This window comes from Erythrolamprus reginae, chromosome 4 (assembly GCF_031021105.1).
Source record: "Erythrolamprus reginae isolate rEryReg1 chromosome 4, rEryReg1.hap1, whole genome shotgun sequence".
Taxonomy (NCBI): domain Eukaryota; kingdom Metazoa; phylum Chordata; class Lepidosauria; order Squamata; family Dipsadidae; genus Erythrolamprus; species Erythrolamprus reginae.
The window spans coordinates 67,150,073-67,176,324 of record NC_091953.1 but is presented as its reverse complement, the minus strand read 5'-3'; the positions used below and the strand labels follow the sequence as shown (position 1 = coordinate 67,176,324).

General features: G+C 37.4%; 1 protein-coding gene across 1 annotated transcript in view; it reads right to left on the bottom strand.

Annotated features, from left to right (window-relative positions):
- Window positions 1–541: 541 nt before the first annotated feature.
- The window catches only part of LOC139166677 (amine oxidase [flavin-containing] B-like), a 67,768-nt gene continuing 42,057 nt past the window's right edge, over window positions 542–26,252 (bottom strand). Inside the window, exons 7-15 of the mRNA XM_070750526.1 lie at window positions 25,874–26,023; window positions 23,770–23,929; window positions 22,366–22,462; window positions 15,352–15,405; window positions 14,761–14,818; window positions 12,795–12,892; window positions 11,048–11,159; window positions 8,314–8,373; window positions 542–4,293 (exon numbers count right to left, since the gene is read on the bottom strand). Of these exons, the coding sequence (XP_070606627.1) occupies window positions 4,138–4,293; window positions 8,314–8,373; window positions 11,048–11,159; window positions 12,795–12,892; window positions 14,761–14,818; window positions 15,352–15,405; window positions 22,366–22,462; window positions 23,770–23,929; window positions 25,874–26,023 (945 nt within the window). The 3' untranslated portion in view covers window positions 542–4,137. The remainder of the gene's footprint in view (window positions 4,294–8,313; window positions 8,374–11,047; window positions 11,160–12,794; window positions 12,893–14,760; window positions 14,819–15,351; window positions 15,406–22,365; window positions 22,463–23,769; window positions 23,930–25,873; window positions 26,024–26,252) is intronic.

The window sequence follows — 26,252 nt, the reverse complement described above, 5'->3', positions numbered from 1 at the left end:
TTCATATTCATTACAGGCAACTGCTTACTAAATGCAATTTTGCCAACCTCCTGATATCTTGATATATACAAATACTGTATCAGAATTTCCTATCACCATGTCTTCTCCTGTGGCATTATAGAACAACAAAATCACAAACTGTCACACTCTTCAAGTAGTTTGTTCAAAATTTAAAATCTTAGCAACTGTGCAATAATTCCTTGGTAACTGAATGCTCTTTATTTATATCCAAATTGATAGTATAAGAACCCCAAAGATTATGTCTGCATACCAAACGTGGGTTATCTAATTTCATTAATATATTCAGTGACATCAATAGTTGTACATTTTACTACTCCAATCTCATGTCATTGGCAGACAGTAGGAAGTAGTCTGAAATAATAATGCTGTGATGTCATCACTAAAGCTGTGATGTTATTCCATTTGTTGCTTATGATGGGTATTTAGGAAAGGGAAGAAAGAGGCACAAAACAATGCCAGGTTTTGATAAAGTTTACTTTGATCCATTCCTTTGCATTTTTTTCTTGTTTATTTAAAATGATTTTGACCAATTAATCAATCAACCAATCAGAATAGAGCTGGAAAGAACCTTGAAGGTCTTCTAGTCCAGCCCCCTGTTTAAGTGGGAGACCTATAGTGTTTCAGACAAGTGACTGTCCAGGCTCTTCTTAAAAACCTCCAGTGACGAAGCTCCCACAACATCTGAAGGCAACCTGTTTCTCTGCTTAATTATCCTCACTGTTAGGAAGTATCTCCTTAATTCCAGATCACCCCTCTCCTTGATTAGTTTTCATCCATTGTTTCTTGCCCTGCCTTTAGGTGCTTTGGAAAATTAGTTGACCCCCTCCTATTTGTGGCAGCTTCTCAATACTGGAATACTGCTATCCCCCTCCTTATTTTCTCTAGACTAGCCAAACCCAAATCCTGCAGCCATTCTTCATATGTTTTAATCTCCAGACTATAATCCTCTTATTTGCTCTACTTTGCACTTTTTTCAAAGTCTCAACATCTTTTCTGTAATGTGGTGACTGAAACTGGATGTAGTATTCCAGCTGTGGCATTCCTAAGGCTTTATAAAGCAGTACTAATACTTCATGTCATTTTGATTCTATGCTTCTGTTTTTACACAACCAAGGATTGTTTTAGGTTTTTTGGCTGCTACACTGCTGATTCATATTTAAGTAACTGTCTACTAGGACTTCAAGGTCCACCTCATGTAACTTTTATGTGACATCATCTGTTACATTAACATTTCATGTAAGAGATCTGGGAGAATTCTGTGCGTGAGACTTTGGAAAGCCTCTGCTAGTCAGAACATACCATGAGATAGCCCAGGCTCCTCCAGCCTGGTACTCTGCAGATAATTCTTGAAATTCCCAGATTTCAGCCATCTTCTAAATTTACTGTTACTCTTCAAGCCATTAAAAGGCATGGTGCTATAAAAGGCTAGAATGTTATTTTTATTACCTGGTAACAGACAATGTTGTTCTTTTTTCAGACTGAGAAGTAAACAGGGGACCCAAATTAATCCTGACCTTCTATATCTATAATCAGCATATTAAAACCACCTCACTGAAATTAAGAGGCTTTTTTCTTACTCCCACCCCAAGTAAAAAATGGATTCTCTTAAGTTTCTTGAGTCCTGATCTGCACTATTATTTGTATGAGAAAGAAACTGAGGGGGAAAGGGTTACATTATGATACTTATTAAATGAAGACTTTAGTGTGACACTGAGAAGGGACACTTTTATTAAATACGTTTCAGTATGATGCCTGGTTGTAGCCTCTGATTACTACCTGTTTTCCCCAAAATAAGAAATCCCCTTGGCCTTATTACCATGCTTTTGAGTGCATGGCAATTCAGGTTTCAAAAACACACAAGACAGAGTTTTATTTTCAGGGAAACACAATAGAGTACTTAATTTAAAAATACTAAAAAGTGCAATTCCAAGTACAGTATCTTCATTCAGAATAAGACCTATTTCAATAAAATTGCCTTCCAGGAAATCTGCAGCCCCTCATAGGCAATCATCTGAGAAGGGCAATCCAAGAAGAATCAAATAGAAGACAAATCTATCTTAGAGGTTTGTTATATATGCAAATCACTTCATTGATATAAATCTAGCTCTAGCAGTATAACAAAAAACATTTTTCCCTAGAAATAAAATAGCTTCTCTCTTTTTCAAGAACTTTGAGGGTTACACCACTATATGAAGAAATAACACTGTGAACAAGGAAAGAGAATGGGTTCACTTTCTGCCACTACATTTTCATTAAGAAATGTTAAGAAATCAGCAAGGAAGTATTACATCACTACCCACTCCATATAGGATCGCTTCATTCTTTCATTAAATCCAACATTTACAGTTTTATTACATCTACCATCAATCAAGCCTGACACAAAATAGTACACCAGACCTGAACAGAATAGTTAACTATTTTTTCCTGAAGGCAAAGTGTCAGATATTAAAATGAAACTCTGAAAATCATTTGTAGATTTAATTCTTAAGCCACAGAGCTGGGAGGTAGAGATCTACTTGTCCTCTCCTTTAAAAAGCTGCTCCTGATTCTTGAAAGAACGTAGAAAAAATTTCCAATAAAGTCTACTGACAAAGTGTTAGGAAGGAAAGCTAAAGGGAAAAAGAATTTTATCTACCTGAAATTGGATCCTGGGCAGAGTCCTGAATTCTTGTTTTTTTCTTTGTAATCACAAGAGGTTCACAAAATTATGAAACAGTAAGAACATATATCAGATAAACAGCAGCAGTAGAAGGCATACATTATGCTCCATTGTTTGTGGTATTGTATATCAGTAAAAAATATTATACAGAACACTCTTCAGAAATCATGGAACTGTAAGGAAGATGTAATCCTAGGATAAGAATGTGCAAAATCTGTATTCTCTGAGTCAAAAAGAAAGATAACTACTTCTGGTCTGCAGTTTTTAACCATTTAAGCAGCAGTCCTGACCCTGAAAAAGACTGAAAAGATCCTGGAAACAGTATAACCAAACTCTGCAAGAGATTACTCACTTTCCGAAGGTAAAAACCAACATTCTTAATCTCCTATTTATTTCTATGGTTAACTAATTTAAGAAATTTGTCCCATTTTCTATGGTTAACTAATTTAAGAGATTTGTCCCATTTTCTGCGACAAATGAATAATGGCCATAGAGTCATTTCATCAAGTGCACGCTTCCACCACCCACTTAAATATTATCAAATGAGGAGCGAGCCAAAACGTGATATTAAGAAATCTATCAAAATACATTAATGTCAGGTGGAAATTGAAGATGTTTTCATCCAAAAGCAGTTTGGAAGAAGCAGAAAAGCATTCTAATACTAAACATTTTTCAAAATTACATTTCTTGATGTCTCTCACTCCTTAAGGAAGATTTAGGTCTGATTATATTTTTAAGAAGGATATTATAATCTTGAGAAAAGGTCTTTAAATCTTTAAATCTTTAAAAGAAAGATCAACAAATTTGTTCCAGCTTTTTTTTCTTGAAGAAATAAAAATTCTCAGGCAGGATGGGGATACGGAGAGAGGCAGGAGATGCTGCAGAGTCTCTATGGTCAGATGTCAGAGTGAATGAATAGCTTGAAGACTACCTGTAATTGGATTCCAGGCAACTATATTTTATTTATAGCAGCCAAATTGTGTAGTGCCTTTGGAAACAGATGTTGGACTCTATCACAATTTCCAAGACACCTTGAATTAATAGGCAGAATACAGATAATTGCAATCAACAGTCTAAATCAGTGATGCTCAATCTTTGTAGCTGCAGCCTATCTGGGAGTGGGGAGAGTGGAACCTGGCTGTTGCAGCAGCAGGTCAGAGCACAGGTACGCAGCTTGATTTGTGTGAGTGGCGGGCCAGCATACATGCTCATATGTGCACAGCTTGACTTTTGCAAGTTGAGTTGCATGTGTGTGCCCGCTGCTCACACAAGTCAAGCAGTATGTACATATATGCTGGCCACTGGTCATGAGGCCCAGTTCCAAATAGTCCATGGCCTAGTAGTGGGCTGTAGCCCACAGGTTGAGGATCCCTACCCTAAACAAGAGGGAAATGATTGTGTTAATGTATATAAATTTGCAGACCAAATTGTAGAGTTTCCTATTGGCACATCTGTTTTCAGTTTCGCACTAAGAGATCCTTTTTACAGGCAAAGAGCCCAACTGCAGCCACTGATGTAAAGAAAACAGAGAATCCCATCAATTTCAGTAGTCCAGGAACTGAAGGCAAGTTCCTTTCCCAAAATGTTGAAATTATTGGCAGGGCTGGCACATCCTGGATGGAAGAACATTCACAATTAGTGGAGGTTATTTTCCCCCCAAGATTAAGTACCAGAAAACAACAACAAAACACAGCTTTCCTATGTTAAACAATGACAGTTTTTTATATTCTTGGAGTAGGAATGGTTAAAAGTAGAGTGGTCCACATTTTTTAAACAGAAGACTACCCAGACTAATATATTAGGTCAAATCAGACCTGATCATTTAAGGCTACAGGGGCACATCTGGCCCTTTGGCTGTCCATATCCGGTCTGCATGAGATCAAACAGAAATTAGAAATCAAATGTAAACCTGTGTATGCCATGCACATAACACAACTGCATTGCTTTTATTTTGAAAGTGACTGTTGTTTCCCCCCTACCCAATTTATACATCTGTGTCCATGGATGCCTATGGACCTTCACAGCCCTTATGGTTCAGCTCCAGTTTCTCATGTGGCCTTTTGTGAAAATTAATTGGCTAACCTAGGGTTAGATCTGTAACTATCCTTCTGATTGCATGTTTCATGTTTCAAGCAATTCTAAATATTTAAATGTGCATATGGAGAGAGAGAGAGAAAGGGAAGGAGGGAAAGAGAGATTTTCAGTCACACTCCCAGACAGCTTTAATCCTCAGAGGAATTATGTTCTCTATTCATGGACCTTCAAAATACCATTAGGTGGCAAGATGGAACCAGATCTTTTCTGAGATAATACCTGCCCTGTGGAATGATGTTCATATTGTGCACAAGACCAAGCACAGTAGTGTTGGCTTTCTCCAAGTGATGGCCCTACTGAATATTTGTTTCTTGTTTTTGTTGTGATTTATTCTTTTTCTAATTTTTCTTTTTTCATTTTCTTTTATTGCATTCATATTCTTTGTTTTTATAATTCTGTAAAGTCATTTGGGATTTGGCCAATATAGCATGTTAGATGGATGAATGTTTCTTAATATTGGGGTTTCAAATTTTGAATTGGTTTTTATTGTTGTACGCCACCCTAAATCCATCAGGAGAAAGGTGGCTTATACATTTAAATAAACCAATTAGTTAAAATAAATAAATAAAGATGTGCTATTAAATCTTAGTTTTAATAAGTAAACTGACACAAAGGAGATAAATGTGGTCATTATTAGGTGGGTGGTACTTTTTACAAATATGATAACTATGCATTTCACAGAAGAAATTCTAACAGAATGAAGGAATTGCATCTAAAGTAAATAATAGTAATATAGATTAATTTTTCAAATCTTGCTCTTTAACAACAGGAGAAAGGACAATATTAAGAGGGACTTGGCAAAATATATTATGTTAAACATGAAAAGGAGTAAATGAGATTGAGGACTAAGCTGTTAAAAATAAAAGCAAATTAGGAAATGGGTTGAAAGTAAAACAACCACAAAATATAATTAGGCAAATCTATGATGTGATGCCATATTTAAGATATTGCATCACGATCGACGCTATCCTAGGAATTCCAATCACATTATTGGGAAAAAAAATGTTATAAGAGCCATGGTGGTGCAATGGTTAGAATGCAGTACCGCAAGCTACTTCTGCTGACTGCCAGCTGCCAGCAGTTTGGCAGATCGAATCTCACCAGGTTGAGGTACGTAAAATGAAGACCCAAATTGTTGGGGACAACATGCTGACTCTGTTAACTGCCTAGAAAGGGCTGTAAAAGACTGTGAAGTGGTATACAAGTCTAAGTACTATTGCTAAACGCTATAAGGATATGCAGTGCTTTGGATCTGAACCTCAAAAGGTGCTAAAGAGTAGAAGGAACACCAATATAACACCTGCCTCTTCCTTTAAGCATCTGCAACTTTTCCCAAGGTCATGTGGCAGTTACATGCAAGGCATCTAAAAATTATCCATGCCAGGATAATGCATAATACAGAAAATAATGTGACGTGCTTTAGGCTTCATGTGAGCTACTTTGTTTTGTGTTAGATATTTTTTTAAAAAATTCTGCATGACTAATATGGGTAGTCCTCAATTCATGACCACAATTGACCCCAAAATTTCTATTGTTAAAGGAAACATTTGTTAAGTGAGTTTTGCCTCATTTTATGACATTTTTCCCAAAGTTAAGTGAATCATTGCAGTTACTTTATTAGCCTGTTTGCTAAATGAATCTTGCTTCCCCATTGATTTTGCTTGACATAAGGTGGCAGAAGGGGATCATATGTCCCTGGGATGCTGTAACAGTTATAAGTATGAACCAGTTGTCAAGCATCTGAATTTTGAGCATATGATCATGGGGATTTTGCAGAGGTCACAACTGTGAAAAACGGCCAGAGGTCAGTTTTTCAATGCTGCTGTAACTTCAAACAGTAACTAAATGAACTGTTGTAAGTCAAGTTACCATGTCACCTAACTCAACTTTATGATGTTTTTATTAAAGTCTCATAAAGTGAGTCACCATAGTTATTAATCAGAAAAAAATCAGAAATCTGCAAAAGCATCACAAACTATGGTTATGTGATCAGTTGCAGGGCACTGATTACCAAATGCGTGAAATGCAATCACATGACTATATGCGTGTGCTTCTGTGTAGCAGTCATAATTTCAAAGATAACTTGTAAGTAACATTTTTGGTTACTTGCTTTTTGCTGCCTATCTCACTCCCTTTAGGACCCAACCTGTGCCATGGCCATTTGCTACACATTTATGCTGCCATTTATTTTTTCTTTTGAGCTTATGTAAGTCAAGGACTACCTGTAGGGATTCTAGACAGTTTTTCATGGAAGCTTGAAAGTCAGGCTGCATCAGTGAATAATGAGAGAAGTTGCTATGCTCACACAAGTCCAAAACACTTCTTTCAAATAATTTTTTGCACAACCCTAATCTAAACACACTTATAGTGAAAATTGTAATATAGCTTTTATTTATGTTGGAGGAGTGAGATCAATAATGTATTTATTTACTTATATAACCCTAGGTGATTTACAATATTAAAAGATAAAATTTTACAAAACCTGTGCACAATAATACCTAAATATAGTGATATCTTGGTACTGAACTGTTTTGAAACTCATGAAATTTGGTACTCAATGCATTTTTATGTGGAAATTTTGCTTAATATTCATTGTTTGTTTAGTACTCAGTGCAAAAGCTACAAATTATCAGCTACCTTGTGACTCACTATATTATTCCTTATGGGAAAGATCTGGTACTCATCATTCTTGGTACTCCTGGAACCAATTAACAAGGAATACCAAAGCACCACTGTAATAAAAAAGATAAATACACAACCCCAAGTAAAGACGGGTGGTGGAGTAGAATGAGGAGAGGAGATGGGGTCTGTTATGTTTGTCAATTACCTCAAATGCGACCCAACCCCAAAGGGGAGCTCCAAGTCAGCTGGCAGAGCCAGGTCTTTAAGTTTTTGTGGAAGGTCAGGGGGTTGGAGCTAACTTCACTCCAGGGAGTGTGAAAATCATATTTATTTACAAAAGCTATTCAGCAGGTAAAACCAATTGGTGGTTTTTACAATATGGGCTATTATGGCTATTGTTAAAGGCATATTGTTGGTGAGATTTAAATTACATTTCTATAGTTAACTTACTATACAGGGTAGTCCTTGACTTGTGACTACAATTGGGACTGGAACTACCATCACTGCATTATGAGATCATGTGGTAGCCTTGCACAGTTGCTAAACAAATGGCCATAAATCAATGATTGCCTGTAGGTCATTTATTAAGTTCAAAACAGAGTGAGAACCAAACTATTCCTTTCCACATGGCCGGTTCTATAATTCTGAGTATTAATTACACATCTTCTTCCACATCAAGTAAAACATTACTTATAAATGCCCTAAGGATGCTTTGTCAAGAGGCAACTGGACTTTGAAGACATCTCGCTTCTCATCCAAGAAGCTTCTTCAGAGCTTCTGAGAGCTGAATAACTTTCTCAGGTGAGAAGCGAACATCTTTTAAAAAAAGAACACCAGAGAATCCAGTTGCCTCTTGAAAAAGCACCTTTTGGATAACCATGGCCTGGATGACTGAGAATCTCCATAGACATACTTACAGATGATTCTGGTTCAGATTTCCATATTTCTCCTGAATATCTTCCCATTGACTGTAGTACCTAAAAAGAAGTGATTTAAGTCTTATATAGAAAACAATCGATCAAATGCTTTTTCAATGGCTAATTTAAAAGATATCATACTTCTGGCCAATGTTCAGAAATACTGAATTATGGGGGTGTAAATATGCAAATATACAAATCTTATTGACATAAATGGAAATTTTATACAAATATAACTTCATTTAAAAAGCAATCAAGACAAATCAGGTCAGATCCTTTAGCACAAATTCTATTTTCATATCAACAAACATGAGATTAGCAATCTATTCACATAGCAATCTATTCATTTTTAAAATAGACTATTTTGAATGACTAACTCAGAATAATGCAGCTTTATCTCCATTTCTAGTATTCAGTTTTACTTTCTTCTTTACATTGGAGATTTTTTTCTTAATCAGCACTGGAGATCATCCTATCATCATCAAAACCTTAGAGTCTTATTTAGCCAGGCCAGGATATCCAGAGGGAGCTCAGTGAAACTGCCTTTTGATACTCTAATGCCTTTTTAAGAACTTCATATTTGCCATTTTGGGGGATTCATTTAAATCCTAAATGCACATATTGTTGGGTTTGGAATATATAAAATAAGCTATGTTTGTTTAGCTGAGGTGTTGCAGACTGCCACAAGAGGGAGTTAGAATTCATAGCTTATACAAGGTGTGTTCCAAAAGAAATGCAATTATTTTTTAAAAAGTAATTTATTGAACAGATTTGCACAAACACTGAAAATTCTTCAAAGTACTGTCCTTGGGCCTCTACATGTTTTTTTCAGTGACTCTGCCATGACCGGTACACAACATGGAAGGCGTCTTCGGGGACCTCTCGCAAGGTCTTTGTCATGGCTCATTGGATCTCTTCTATAGACAAAAAACAGGTTCCTTTCAGGGCTGCCTTAATCTGAGGGAACAAAAAGAGGTCTGCTCGGGCGGTGTCAGGACTATGGGGGGGTGGGGCAGCGTTGGCACCTTGTGTTTGGCCAGGAACTTGCAGACTCGTAGTGCTTTGTGGCACGGCACATTGTCATGATGGTGTTGCCAGGTAGTGGAGATGCCTTTACTCATGCTGATGACCCTTTTTTGGAGTCTTTTCAGCGCATCCGGGTAGTAGGCAGTATTAACTGTCTGTCCTTGGGGAACAAACTCCTTAAGGACTATTCCTTTACTGTTGAAAAAGACAATGAGCATTGTTTTCACTTTTGATTTGCTCATTCTTGCCTTCTTCGGGTTGGGGGACTGGTCGGTGTGCCACTCAGAGCGTTGGCGTTTTGTTTCTGGGTCATTTTCAAAAACCCAGGTTTCATCACCAGGGATGACATTATCCAAACAACCGAGTTCAATTTCTATATGTTGCAGAAGTTCACTTGAAATTTCCGCTCAGTTGGTCTTTTGGTCGTTTGACAACACCTTGGGCACGAGCTTGGCACACATTTCCTCATCACTAAATGTTCAGTAACAATGCAAAACACAACAGTAAACAACAAGTTCAGTTCATTGGCAACCATCTTGATACTCAATCGATGGTCAGAGTCCAACAATTGTTGAACACAAGCCACATTGTTGGTTTTGCTGGTTGATGGCTGCCCAGAGCGTTGTTTGTCCTCAACCTCTTCCCTACCCTCCTTAAAGACCTTTAACCACCTTGAAACTTGTGAATAGGACAGAGCAGAGTCCCTGTAAGCCTCACAAATCATTTTGTTAGTCTCAAGAGATTTTTTCAATTTTTCAGCACAAAACTTAATCGCGTAATGTTACTCGATTGTCGATTCCATTTTTTTCATGACACGGTCAGCACACAGAGGTTTACAATAACTGACGTCCTGCTGCTTCCACAGCTTGGAGAGCACTGAGACCAGTTTCACAGCAAAGCTTAGCGCCCCCCCCCCACTACTCCAAGTGTTTCGGTCCCACTCCGACCTATAGGACCGATGTGGAAAATTCAATTGCATTACTTTTGGAACACACCCTGTAACTTTGGAGCCTCTTTCTGTTTCTCTTTGTCTAAGCTACTCACTATTCATGGCTACTCACTGTTAAGTATGCTCTGCAAGGTCTCTGCAATCTCTTTGTATTGTTATTATGTACTATAGCTAAAATGTGTTTAGCCTTGATATCTTTGTTTACTGATTATGACAAAGACTATGTACTTCATAATATTTGGATTGTTATTCTGACTATTATGTGTTTGATTTTGGATTGTTTATAGAAACATGCTATTTCTCAAAGTAAACTTTAATTCAAGTTACTGTAACTGTGTGTGGCTAATCTCAATATAAATGTTTCTGTGTGTGCAAAACTTTGATAAACAAGGATTACTCTGCGCATACATTAACATATGACATCCAGCTCCTTTATGTTTGCTTTTAACTTTTGATATTTAATGCTTTTTGCTTGCTTGTGTCAAGTACCAGGGAAATCAAAAGATTCAGGTAGTTCAAATGAGTATAAAGATTTATTTATTGTAAATTGACTAATAATCTGTTTGACTCCTCCCTCAAGCTCAGCCTGTTCGTCTTATGTAGTTTGTTTTTATTATAAGATTAATAAATCATTTATCTTTAAGTGGCAGTCATGCAAACCAACAGGAGGATGCTTTGGGTTGGTAATTCATCCAAAGAATCATAATAAAATTTTAAGTAAAATTTAAGTAAAAATATTTGATGCAATAGACCCCCTACCTCTCTGGCTGCTCTTTCTCCAGCCTGAACAGCACCTTCCATGTAGCCGCTCCATTCTGAAGCTGTTTCAGTACCTGCAAAGAAGATCTTCCCAACTGGTTCACGAAGAATCCTTTGAAAGCAAGTTCAGATCATAAAATGGCAAGGGTCACCTTTCTCTGATTATAAACAGTGAAAATTTATTCCTAATATTAGCATCTAAAAGGCATCACCTATGACCTTTTATTTCTAAATACTTGAAATTTGTTCCAATATATTCAGAGCAAAATTAAATGTGGTATTAATTGAATGCAACAAACATGTATATTTCCCAAGGCCCTTGAAGCCTTAATTTGCAACAGGGGAAAGAGTCTCTGTTTGCGAACATAGAAACATCTATTTAACGCAGTAATATGTAGTCAGGATGATGTATTATAATACACAACCATCGAAGGAAAATTCCAAAATGAGTTATTCTAGACCCACAGTTCTATGGACTGGGTTGAATTTTTTGAGGATCTGCCTCCGTTCAATCCAGTCCTCAGCTCATGGATGTTTTTTTCAGAGTTTAGGATTTGTTTCTTCATATTGCTTTCTAGAGATCTATCTATCTATCTATCTATCTATCTATCTATCTTTCTTTCTTTCTTTCTTTCTTTCTTTCTTTCTATCTATTTCTCCCTGGTGCTTGTCACCTTCTTTTCTGCCGGCTTCTAATACAAGCCTCCAATGAAAAGGAAATTGGTTCAAAACAGACACACACATGCAGTAGAATTCCAGTAAATGTTTTTTATCGCAACAAAAGAGAAGCAAAACTCCCTTTTATAATTCAAAGGGATTTCTTGTATAAACAAGGCAGTAATGGATTACAGTCCGATAACAAGGCAAGCAATAAATCAGCAATAAACCAGTACTGTGAAGTTTGGCACAAATACTGTTTGTTCCAGATGTGGCAAAAACTTACAAGGATTTCTTTTCTCAAATTCCGTTACTCCCAACTACTACGATCAGATAATCTCCACGCTGCTAAGCCTGCATGCTGCCAATATAACAGCTGCTATAATTACATGAGCCCCACCCAACCACAAGTGGATTCTCTATCGCCTGTAACATTTCTTCAGTTGTTCTCTCCTATGCATGTTTTTTCTTATGTTTTTCAGAGTAATTATCAATAATGTCAAAGTCCTGCTGAACTCTCAAATTAGCTCCAAATCATTGCTCAAGAAGGCTACATGTAATTATCCATAAATTTTTCATGCATTATTTGCTACAACACGTATCACTTTATGCAAAAATGATATAAAGCATAATATCATTCTGTATATATGAGAAGAGGTACAGAAACTTATCATGGCCATAAAAAGCAATTATATTTATACAGTCCCAATCTAATAGTTTTAATGGGAAGTAAAGTAGCAAAGAATAAACGGATATAAAATCTCTGAAATCCATTACACTTACTGGATCAAGGCATTAAAGACAATTTATCTATTTAATATGTAAATAGTTTTAATATTCAATTACAATAGTAAGCCCATTATAAATATTGATTTTGAACTGCAAATTAATATGCACTATTTTATAGGACAATACATAAATTTAATGCTATTCTGGTCAAAATATTTAATGAATTGTACAATTCTTTATATCATCCCTAGAAGTTATATCTATGGAGCAAGTTAAAGAAATTGGTTTGAATTAACGGAACATGAAAACCTTCATATTCTTCATTAACTCCTTAATCTTAACATTCTTATGATTACCGTACCTTCCATACTGAGTCATTATCCCGGGTGGAAAATAAGCTGTATAGCATCCTCCAGAATATTGCTCTTCACACCAGTTCTTCTCTTCATAATGCACTGGCTAAAAATCATCATTAACAAATAATGAAATGAGACATAAATAAATATTTTACAAAATAAATAGAACACTTTGAATTAACTGATTTCCCATGTCATTGCATTTCCAATTCGAACCATATGCCACCCAATTCCAGGGTGGTTTACAACAATACAAATATAATACAGTAATAAAAAGAAATCAAATATCAATAATAAACTATGAAAACCCCAATAAGAAACTCTTAAAGATGATAGGAAATGAGGGATAGGATAAAAGTTAAATAATCTTTGTTCCCAGTAATTAGAAATCATAATAATAGATATACTAACATAGCATACTAGATATACTAACATAGCATCTTGTTATGTTTAGTACTTTTTAAAACATAATGCACTTCAATATTATGCATTGATGTGATCAAAATATGTAACATTCCAAGGTGGCTGACTCAAAAGAATATACTTAAATGATTTGGGTTCATTTTCCTCGGTCCCCAATGGACAATTCAGGCAACCATTGATATTAAATTTTCAAAGTACGTGGAGCTTCCACCTAGGCATTCAGAGGACTATTTTGTTTTAAGTGTCAAGATTTGGATATAAAATAAAATGGAACCAACTACCCCCCGAAGTCCGTACTGCTCCCATCCTGCTGGCCTTCCGCAAGACCACGAATACCTGGCTTTAACAGCAGGCCTGGGGGCCATGAATTATACATCTTTCATGGCCAAAATTTATGAATGGTGTGTATGTATATGATTTGACTACTTTTTTATATAAATGGTGTTAGATCTTTGCTTGAAAGAAAGACTGCATTCATAAGGTGAATAACTGTTCTTTATTAACAAGGAGTAACGGTTATGGAACTAGACAAAAGACCACATGGCCGTGCCTGGCAGCTATATATATGCCGGGCTGGCAACCAATCACATCCTAGCATTTTCCCGCCCAAGGATTATAGGGCGGGTACAATGCCTAACTGTCCTCTGGACACAACAAATGGGTTTTATCACAGGGTTAGTTTTAGAGATTATATTCGACTTCTTTTTATTGCTTGTATCTTTTTGTATTGTATCATATTATTTTGCAAGCCGCCTTGATTCCTTCAGGATTGGGTGGCAAGAAGTCGAATAAATAAAATGCTTGCCGACTTGCTGAAACCAGAATGAACAAGTCAAATTAGCTTTTTTTAAAGATAAATTCCACCTTACACAGGAAATTCATTACTAAATATCCACCTGCTTCTTATGCTTTAACTTTTTCTCACATGACATTTTAAAAAATGTAATCATCTTTTCTTTTTCAGAAAAGAAAAAAATTGACTTCAAGAACAGGTTCTATTGAAACTTATTTTTCTTCATATGAAAATTCCTCACAAAGCTACGTGAAGGAAGCTGAATGTAATTTATATATGATTTATATACTTTTTCATTTGCCTTCTTCCCCCTTTTCCAGATCTCTTGATGTATGCCAGTGGTACAAGAATACCTATTAAAATTATCAACTGTTGAATTACTATTTTCATATTTTTGTAAGCTATTAACTTATAATGTTTAACTCTGAGGTATATTAAGTAATCTCTCACATTTTGAACTATAAAATAATATCTAAACCTTCTTTGAATGTACACTTATCAGATTCTTCATTTACCCAATTTACACAATTGGAGAAGAACCTAGAGATATTTTGACAATAATAAATAATTAAATTTGCCCTCACATTTGGCCTTTTGATAACCTGGCCTGTAACTGAAATCAATCATCATCTTGAAATTTAGCTTCAGCTTGGCTTCTTCAATTGTAAACACATATCTTAACATATCTCCTAAGGTTCATGAATTTTCAATGCTACATTTAAACCCCGCCAATATATCAGAAGTTAAGGTCTTACATGTAAGGCTTCTTGTGTTCCCAGCACCTTTGCATACAGCTCACAGATCTGTATTTTCCTGTGAGAGAAACATTAATGAGATATGCCTTGCTTCCAGGAGTGGGTTCTAATTTTTTTTACTACCAGTTCTTTGGGCGTGGCTTATTATGTGGCTCGATGGTCCTGTGATGGTGGGTGTAGCTTCATGGTCATGTGATTGGAAGAGTGTGGCTTGGTCGTCATATGACTGGGTGAGTGTGGCCAACTCAATGTCATTCCTATCAAGCGGTGCCTCACCTGGCTCCTCCCCTCCCAGCCATTCCTTGTCATACCCAGCCTCATCATATTTATAGTTCTGTAAAAACATTGTTCATATTTTTTCAACATTATTATCTACATACTATAGATGTACTTTCACGGACAACTGGTTTTTGCAACTTTGATTTTCTGTGAAAATGTCTAGATCCAATTTGCTATCATGATCTCTAGCAAACTAGAAAGTAAGAAAGGAGCCTCTCCTTGGCTTTCCAATGAATGAAAATTTATGTGGGGGGGGGGATTCCCTTTTATTTCCTTATAGAAATATAAACCATTAAGAGCTATTGTTCGTACCTTTCTTCCTTGGTGAGATTAATCAGTCTTCTACACTTTCGGGCAAGGATGAAACTGAAATTTAAAATAAAAAATTGAACAAATAAATATTATTTCTTCTACCATTTAATCATTTCACAACAGGATCAATTTATGTCAGTTAAGTTTTAATGATTTCCTAAAACACATTTCCAAAATCTTTGTTTAAAGACAGGTGCAAAAAAAAATGTGTTGAGTAGCTCTGCTTTCTCTCTGTTGCTTGTCGCCTTCTTGCCACTTTCTCCCTGCAATGGACCAATTGTTTCCTTGACTTTTTTCTTGTTTCTAATATGTTAGAAGAAGGGGTTTTTTTTGTTACTTTTTACTCTTGTTGCAAGCCTTTGTTCATTGTGAGCTTTAGCTTTCCTCAGTTCATCTTTACAGGCTGAGGCTATTTGCTTGTATTCTGCCTTAGTTATTTCCCCTTCTTTCCACTTTTTATACTTGTCCTTTTTTGTCTTTCAATTTATCAGAGCGTTCTTTATGCAGCCACATTGGTTTCTTTTGTGACCTACTATTTTTCTTCTTCATTGGTATTGAACTAGTCTAGGCTTTTATAATCTCACTTTACAAAATTTCCCAAGCTTCTTGAGTTGTTCTTCCTTTGAGGATTCTCATCCATGGAATCTTCTCAAGTTCTCTCAGTGTTTATTGAAATTAGCTGTCGTCCAAGACTCTAGTTTAACTTTATTCTACTGTTTGTGTTTGCATAATGTTGAATTCCAATATTGCATGATAACTTGCCCCCAAGGTTCCTGTAGCTTCAACACCTTCTATCATTTCATCTCTGTTAGTGAGAATTAAGTCTAATATGGCTGATTCCCTTGTTCCCTTCTCTACTTTTTGGGTAACAAAGTTGTCTGCTAGGTTTGTTGGGAATCTGTTGGACCATCACTTGGTGCAGAGTTTGTCTCCCACTTGATGTTAGGGTATTACTATTGTGATATGCTTCCTACATATCTTAGTTAGCTGACTAGCAAAATGTTCATCTTCCTCTGTCTGGTTGGGTGGCCTATAGTATAGACCTATGGCAATGTCATTCCTCCTAAGGATTTTTCTATCTGTCCATCCATTGTTCTGGGGGAGGAAGCATTGTCCCCCTCAGATAGGGTCTGCAACTTGAGTGTCCTCCTGTACCCACAGCTGAGTTTTGACCATCACCTTTCAGGTGTAGCTAGGGGGACCTTTGCCCAGGTTCGCCTGGTTCACCAATTGCGGCCCAACGTGGACTAGGAGGCCCTTTGTACAGCCACTCAGGCCCTCATCACCTTCCGTCTTGATTATTGCAATGCGCTCTACATGGGACTACCCTTGAAAAGTGTTCGGAGACTGCAAATAGTCCAGAATGCAGCTGCGAGAGCTATCATGGGTGTACCTCGGTACACCCATATAACACCTTTGCTCCGTGAGCTGCACTGGCTTCCTATTAATCTCCAGGCACAATTCAAGGTGTTGGTTATTACTTATAAAGCCCTATAAGGCTCAGAGCCAAGCTACTTACGGGACCACGTCTTGCCGCATACCTCCCTGAGACCAATAAGAGCTCACAGAGTTGGCCTCCTCCAGGTCCCGTCGACTAAGTAATGCAGGTTGGCAGAACCACAGAGGAGGGCCTTCTCTGTGGCTGCCCTGGCTCTTTGGAACCAGCTTCCATTTGATGTCCACCCCACCCCTACCCTGCTGGCCTTTCATAAGGCCACAGAGATCTAACTCTGCCAGCCGGCTTGGGGGCCATGAATTTTACACTCTAAATGGCCAATTATGGATGGTGTGCATGTGTATGATAGTGACTGGGTTTTTTTTTTAATCTTTATGGGGTTTCATTTTATAATGTTTTAGTTTAGAAATGTTCAACCTCTTTTAACTTTGTATCTATTTTATTGTATTTTTATTACTGTTGTAAGCCGCCCTGAGTCCTTCGGGATTGGGCGGCATAGAAGTCAAACAAACAAACAAATAGATAATAAAATAATTTCCCCCGACCCACTTTAATAATGACCCAAATGCATTCAAGATTATTTTCATTATTGTTGTGCTCTATTTCTGTAGAGGTTTAGCTATTTATTATGTATAGTGCAACTCCACCTCCTCTTTTATTTCATCTGTTTCTTTTAAATAATTTAAATCCCTCTAGCTGTATATTTCATTTCTCAGTTTCATCCCACCAAGTTTGTGTAATGGCAATTATATCATATCTTCCCTCATTTATTTAAATTTCTAATTCACCCTGTTCATTGGTGTAAAGGCAAATGTCCATTTTGGTTGACCCTGTATTTACCGTCTACATAACCTGTCTTGTGCCTGACTGCCCCATCTTTCTTACCACCGGTTTGATGAGTGCACATAGTATGGTACTCTTTATTAAATGCTTGGCTTTGCTTGATAGCAGGGCTGATAAACCTACCCTTGTCTTTGTTGTATGTACTGTTAACCCTATTTATTTTAGATTTCTGGGGACAGAAATGATCTGTATCAATTAATTCTCTGCCCCCGCTGTTCAGTTTAAATGCTTATCCAGGAAATCTGTGAATTTAATGCAAAGTAGCATAGTCCCTTTCTGTTGTGGTTGGCTCTGGACCAGCTCCTGCAACGGGGAATTTGGACATTTGTTAAGGAGAATCCTCAGGTTCCCAAAGACTTGTCTTATTGCCAGCGTCTTCTGATAGTGAAGATTCATTGTCAAGGTCAGACGCTGGGGGAGTGGAATGGGACGGAGAGGTAGATGCAGCCAACCCATTAGGTAATGACCCCATTAGTGAGTCATCAGACTCAGAGGAGGATCGGTTGATAGATGCTCGTATGCGCAGGTTCATAGCTAGAAGGGACCAACTGCGCAGGTATCACAGAAGGTAAGGGAGAACACCTGTGGCTGAGGCAATTTAGTTAATGGGGTTGCTGATAAATTACGGGCGTTATGTAGTACGCATGTGGGCGTTCATCCATTTGGAGAAAGACTATTGTTTGGTTTGAACTGTTCCAGGACTTTCACAGACTTTTTGGATATTTCACAGTTAAGTACATCTTGTGAACTCATTGCAGGGGGGTGGCTGTGACACTTTCACAGTGGCCCTTTATCTGCTCTGTTTGCTTTTGCCTCTCACAGCATTCCAGGACTGTAATATGTATGAGAGTAATTTGGCTCTGTTTAAAGTGTATGCGTACATCACTCTTTTTGGATAAACTAATTTTCTTTTTACTCTGAGATGGTGTGTGTTTTTGAATTTACATTCCTCACTCATTAGGGGGGCTCTTAGTGAAGGGCCCAGCATAACACTTTATTTGATGGATGCAAACCATCTCTTTTGTACAGTTTTTCATTGGATCAGCTGCAGACATTATGACTAATAAAGCTAAAGCTTTCCCTTTTACACCACTCTTTTAGCCAAACATTAAACTCTGCTACACATTGGCCTTTCCCGTTTTGTTTCTTACATACTGATAATACCTCTGAAAAATAAGCCTACAACCTATACTGCTACGTTCATGCCCCAAGCTCTGGAAGTTATTCTGAAGTGGAAGTGCATCTTTTGGGGACAGATCAGTTGTGCCAAGATGTATAATAGCATCAACATCACAATTCTTACTGGCATTATTCTTATTGCTATAAGAAACTGTATTAAACTTTCTACGAGTTGATTACAATAACAGTTTGTTAACAGAGGGTTTTGAAATTTTAATATTGTCTTTTTTATTGTTCTCTTTTGTTATTAATATAATAAATAGAGGACAGTTTAATAATCTGCAAATAGAATTAGTAGATTAAAAATATTGGGGGCTTATTTCACAAATGGTAGAGAACTAATATAGTTGCAATCTATTTACAATATTGGTATTCATATTCATACAAGTTTCATTTGGGAGAATGAAATTTATATGTGTTAGTGTCTCTTTTTAACACACTTTTTTAATGTCTTGCTTATTTTGTTTTTCTTCTTTTTTCTTGCTTGATTCTGTTAAAAAGTTTGGAGTTTTATATTTTAACTTATTTTTTAATAAAATTAAAAATTTAAAAATAAAAAAATCTACTAAGAAATTGCAAGACAGTTTTCAGTAGGGATTAAATACCATATTTTTCGATGTATAAGACACACTTTTTTCCTCCCTAAAAGAGGCTGATAATTAGGGTGCATCTTATAGTCTAGCTTTTTTTCCCCTAGCCCTAACTAGCTGCTAATAATCTTCCCAGCTCTTACCTTGCATTGTTTCTCTCTGGAAAGAATGTTTTCCAATCCCTAAGTCTTTGCAGGTTTTTTTTCATTACTTTAACTTGCTCTGAGTAAGTTTCTTTCTAGCCCTAACCAGGTGCTAACAATGTTCACAGTTCTTACTGGCTTGCAAGCTCTTTTATTGTTACTCTTTGCCAAGAATGTATTTCAAACCTGTCTTTGATTTCTTTTTCATTCTCTATTTGCTCCAAATGTTTCTTTCCATCCCTAACCAGGTGCTAATGATGTTTCCAGCTCTTACTGGCTTGCAAGCTCTTTCATTGTTACTCTCTGCAAAGAAGGATGTTTTCCAGTCTTTGCAGGGTTTTTTCCATTGTTCTACTTGCTCAGACTGTTTCTTTCCAGGTGCTAATGATGTTGCCAGCTCTTACTGGCTTGCAAGCTCTTTCGTTGTTACTATCTCAGAATAAATTTTTTTAAGCCCTTAACCACGGGATAAAATAATGTGCTGAAGTTGACCAGACTAAGGACGCTAGACAGATGAATACCTGGTAAGCAGATTCTTTTCCCTATTTTCCTCCCCCAAAACTAAGGTGCATTTTATATTCCAGTGCATTTTATTATTATTATTATTTATTAGATTTGTATGCTGCCCCTCTCCGAAGACTCGGGGTGGCTCACAACATAACAGTAGTACAGTACATTACACATCTAATATTAAATTTAAAAAGTCAATTTAAAACATTAATATAAAATAATCCATATCATAAAATCACAACTATGCACTCGTACACACTCAACCCAGTTAATCATACTACAGAGGTCAGAGAGACAATGAAGGGGAAGGTAATCATCCCCATGCCTGGTGACAGAGATGAGTATTCAGCATTTTACGGAAGGCGAGGGGTGTGGGGGCTGTTCGGATCTCTGGAGGGAGTTGATTCCAGAGGGCCGGGGCTGCCACAGAGAAGGCTCTTCCACTGGGCCCTGCCAACTGGCATTGTTTAGTCAACAGGACCCGGAGAAGGCCAACTCTGTGGGACCTAATTGGTTTAGGTTTATTGGATTTCCAGCCATTGGATAATTGGCCGCTGGGATTTGTGCAGCAGAAGGTGGTCTCATAGGTATTCTGGTCCGATGCCATGTAGGGCTTTATAGGTCATTACCAATACTTTGAATTATGACTGGAAATTGATCAGCAGCCAGTGCAGGCCGTGGAGTGTTGATGAAACATGGGCATACCTAGGGAAGCCCATGATTGCTCTCACGGTTGCATTCTGCATGACCTGAAGTTTCCAAACACTCTTCAAAGGTAGCCCCATGTAGAGAACATTGCAGTAGTTGAACCTCGAGGTGATGAGGGCATGAGTGGCTGTGAGCAATGACTGCCTGTCCAAATAGCTTCCCCTCAGAGAAGCGTTGACAATCTCCTGGACCCAGCTCCGTGTCACCTCTCTGCTGGCCGAAACCAGCCAGGAGGGACATGGATCCAGTAAACAGGTGGCAGAACTCACAGCTCCAATGGCCTTGTCCACTTCATCAGGTGTCACCAGGTCAAACTCCTCCCAAACAGATGGACAAGGACGGGCCACAGTCACCTCAACTGACTCATTGTCAATCGATACTGCTATCCAATCGGAGTCGAGTTCTGTCCGCATCTGAGCGACTTTATCAGTGAAAACTGAGTTAAAGTCCTTGGCACTGCTCTGCAAGGGCTCCCCAACACACACACACACACCAATTAAGAAGGGAGCGGGTCACCCTGAACAGAGCGGCCGGGTGGGATTCCACTGATGCAATCAAGGTGGCATGATATGCGCATCTTGCCGCCTTGAGCACCACTTTGTAAGTCTTAATATGAGCTCTTACAAGTGTTTGATCAGATTCTAGACGTCTCTACTGGCGTTTCAACACCCAGAGGTCCTCGGTAAACCAAGGAACTCACCACAGAGAGGTCGCAACGGCACAATTCGGTCAAGAGCCTCCGTCGCAGCCCTGTTCCAGACCACAGCAAGAGACTCTGCCGAGCTGTGTATGAGTGAATCTGGTACCCCAAGCGCCCTCTGAAAGCCATCTGGATCCATCAGGCATCTGGGATGGAACCACCTAGTCGGTTCCACCTCCCTGCGGGGGAGGATTGGAGCCTTGAAGTCAAGCCATAGCAGAAAATGGTCTGACCATGACAAAGGCACAGCTTCTAAACCCCTTAGTCTCAGACCATTACTCAACTGCTCTGAGAGAAATATCATGCCGGGTGTGTGTCCCCCTATAATAGCCACTCCCCCCCTTCCCTGGGGTTGTGGCTGGTGCTGTACCTGAAAATCGGCTGGGCATATTTCAGAGAGGGGAACTCTTCCCTCTGGGCCCAGCCAGGTTTCAGTCACACATACCAGGTCGGCCTCCTCCTTCAAGATCAAATCATGGATGAGGAGAGCCTTGTTAACTACCGATTTGGCATTGAGCAGCAGCAGCCTGAGTCCAGAGTCCAGATTACACTCATCACCAGTACCCCGAGCAGAACTCATGGGGCTGGAACTCCGAAAAATATGGTATATGAATATTTGTGCTTTTTGTTTCAATATTTCTGTACAATAAACATATTTTTACCTAAACATGTAAAAAGTAAACCATATAAGATCAAGACAGTAATTATCCCTTTAAAACCTATGAAAATTCATCCTCACAGACAGATGTTTATATTCTATTGGATATATTTTTATCAAATGTATAGTCATGCACAAGTGTACAATATAGTTACAATTGTTACTCAATACAGCTACTTATCTTTTAGATCCTACTTTTCACCGTTCATCTCTAAAGCAATTCTTACCCAATTATGGCTGGAAAGCTTCCATCAGGTTTAGTGTCATCTAATGCCAACCCAATTGGGGCACCCTCATCTTCAATAATCATGGAACCACAATAATCTGGAGGGGGGAAGGAAGGTCCATCCAGATATCAGCATTTCTACTAGGTTTAGTGAATATGATACTCCCTTAATAAAAAGCTCTCAAGTGCTTTATTACAATGATCATTATGACAGTAAGTAACAATTGACATATCCGCAATTATTTTGCAACAAAACAAATGTATTGTAAATAGTACTGTGAATTGTTAAGATAATTAGGAGTGGCTACCTCTTGGTAAGATCCCACAAAGAACTGTTTCTCCATCATCATGAAATCTACTCATGTGGATACTGTGAATTGAGTTCAGAATCATATAGGAGATATACTGTAAATGATTTTGGCTTAGAATTATGCAGGGATAAAAATTGTATGATTATAAGAATGGCTTCAAAACCATCATCACTGTTTTTCTGAATATTAAATTTCTGTTAAGTAACATTAAATTTCTGTTATGTAACTGTGTTTTTCCTCTACAGTGCATCACAGGCATTGTCAAATATAAGGGATACTACACCATCTTTAAAACATTCATCAATCTCAAGGAGGTCTGGATGAAATAATTGAAAGTAAAAAAGAAAATAAATGACATGTATTTGTACGTGTGTGTGTGTGTGTATGTATAATTGTCATAAAAATTTGTGTTCCAGGTGTATTTATAAATGAAGAGGCAACAACCATTGCGATCTCTGAAACATTTAAAATTTATTAAAAAGTCCTAAAATTAACTAAGCTTTCGTTAGTCCTCTACTAATGTCATCAGAGTGTTAAAATCCCCATTGAAGACAGTTGATTTTATATAATGCTGCTCAATTTGCTCATTGCCTGCATCACAGCCCACGTTAGTAGAGGATTAACTTGGAGGGTTTTTGTTAGTATTTTATGTTATTAACTCTGGCTAAATTATTTTGCAATATATGGCCTATCTTCCTATTTTCCTGTTCCTTGCTTGTTTTAAAATATTACATAATTATTATTACAAACCACTTTTGATAATGGCAAAATGTTTGTTATTTCTTTCACGATCTTGCTGAAGTTAAGAAGCCAAAGACAATAGTACATTGCACGGTAACTCTGTATGTGCCTTCTTGAGTTTTTATGCCTATGTAGTACCACAAAGATATACACAATACAATATTGATTTCAATATATTTGCCCTAGGAATATATTTCCCAATTTTACACCAGTGAAATATATCACGAAATAAAGATTTACTTTTACACACACAAATCTCTTGGAGACTTTCATAAAAGTAGGAACTGATGTACTAAGTATAAGCTATAAATATATTATCCTTTTGCCCTGTCCATTCAAGTAACATGAAATACCTTTTTTCTTCCAAAATGCATCCTTGTAGTATACTATACACTTGATGACTGACCCCATAGGTATCCTATTAATCATCTGATTCCTCATTGAAGGCAAAGGTGGGTTAAAATGAATCTTCAAGCTAAGCACTGGAGGGATGGCACTAATAACATATTGGGCCTTGAAAAGAAATGCAAACAAAATTGTTGTTACATAACACAATCACACTTCTGTGGCATGGAACAGTCCCAGTTATAACAGATCAAGAAAACTGAGTCCCACAATGATATACATTTGGCATGATTGAATTGGAATCTCTGGCTTGTCTTGTCTTGATCTCATCTGATTGCTTGATATGCCTACCCAATTCAGGGTGATATGCCTAGCAACTCAGGGTGGCTCACATACAATTAGGAAACTAAAATTATGTATGTCAAACACAGAAATACATAGTACAGTATTGTATAGCATAGCTAAGGCCAAACCCACATATTCCAGATTCAAAGCCATTACAAATCAAGTTCATCCAACAATCTGATTTAAGGGAAGAACTATTGTAGGTCTTCAAGGTCACATGAAAGGTCCACAGGATTAGATGCAGCCATATCTCATGCAGTATGTGTCAGGGTAGTGATTTAAGAGCTGACCAACTGCTGCAATGATGCAATGATGGGAATGAGTCAGTCAGAAATGTGTAATCCACCAAAAAAAACCCTGACCCTTTGTAACTCTTATTTGCTTGAAGAAACTTAAATGGAATCTCTGCATCATGCAAAGAAAAGATGTTGCAGATTTATTTATTTATTGGATTTGTATGTCGCCCCTCTCTGAGGACTCAGGGTGACTCATAACACATCAAAGAAAACAGTATACAATAGAAATTACTAAAATCCAATTAATATAATTAACTATTCTAAAACCCATTCTAAAAACCCTAAAAATATTGTATGAAGTGCCCATAGTACCAATACCACTGCATACTGGATGAATTGCAGATTCCAGATGGTCTTCAAGGGCAACCCTATGTACAGCACATTGCAATAGTCTATAAAAGAAGTGACCAAGACCTAAGTGACTGCAAGGAAAGCCTCCTAATCAAAGAAACGGAGCAATTGATGTGCAAGATGGATTTGGGAAATGTTCTTGAGTAAGGCTGTCACTTCTCTTTTAGAAGAACATGAGAGTCCAAGAGAATCTCCAAATTTCTCATCCTCACCCAAAAATAAAGATTGAAGTTCCCAGAATTGGAAGACCCTAAAACTCACTCAGTCTTACTTTAGTTAAAAACTAAATCCTGTGTGATCAATACTATTTTGGTACTATATCTCAATTATGAAATTGACAGAAAAGGGTCCAGATGATCTGTTTCCTTGAGGGAAGCTTGGTGTGTGTGTGTGTGTGTGTGTGTGTGTGTGCGTGTGTGTGTGGAGCTGCAAACTGATCACTTATAAACAACCATTCTAAAAAGAGAGACACTTGTTAAATATTGTTCAGTATTGTTGGATTCAGGGAGTGTCTCTTGAAAATGGGATGGGGCACGATCTATGGAGATTTTCAATCATCCAGATTATAGTTTTTCCAAAAGGCAAGTGGATTTTCTTCTTTTTTTCCCTTGAAAACATTTTGCTTCTCATCCAAGAAGCTTCTTCAGTTCTGACTTGAAAGATGGACAATAGAAAGAAGTTTCTTCAGTTCTGACTTTGTAAAGGTGGGGAATATAAAAATGACTTTGCAATCATCTGGTTGTGTGAGTGTTCAAAAGCATTCTTTCCTCATTTTACTTTTTATATTTGACATTTTTCCAAGATTGATAAAAACCATGATTTATACAAATTGATATGTACCCATAAGTGTCACAAGCCATAATTTCATGTTGCTTAGAAGGGTTCTTGTATGGAACTATGATTTCTAAGGCCATAGTTTTATTGGTGCAAAGAAACTGGAATTCATCACAAATAAGAAGCAAAAACGTTTAAGTTCTTATATTGGGACAATGCAGGCTGTTTTTACTCACTCGATTAATAGCTTTGCTTTTCTGGAATGTGGGTAGCACTTTCATTTCGTCTTTTCCTCATAAGAACAAGAACAAGGGCACAGATCTTAAAATTCAAATATTTAAATTACCTCATATCTTTCATGGTCCAATGTTTCTAATATGACGTTTCCACCAGTCTGATCAACATATGTTATAGGCTTTTCTAATTTAACTCGTTTTCCCAGATATTCCATAATTTTTTCACTAATTTGTCCAGAGCCTCCAATGAACTTCCTCTCCTGGGAAGACAACAGATGCAAATGTAAATAAAATAATATAAAACGGAGGGTTCCACATTCTTCACACACTTACATAGTTATGTAATAATTTTGAAAATAGTAACATGAATCATTTGGAAAGCATATTGGCGTTAAGTACTCATTTTTAAAGAGCTGAGGCAGCCATCTCTTTCAAAAGAAAACAATTTTCTTCATCCATTGATCATGTAGAGCAAAGCAAATTGGTGCT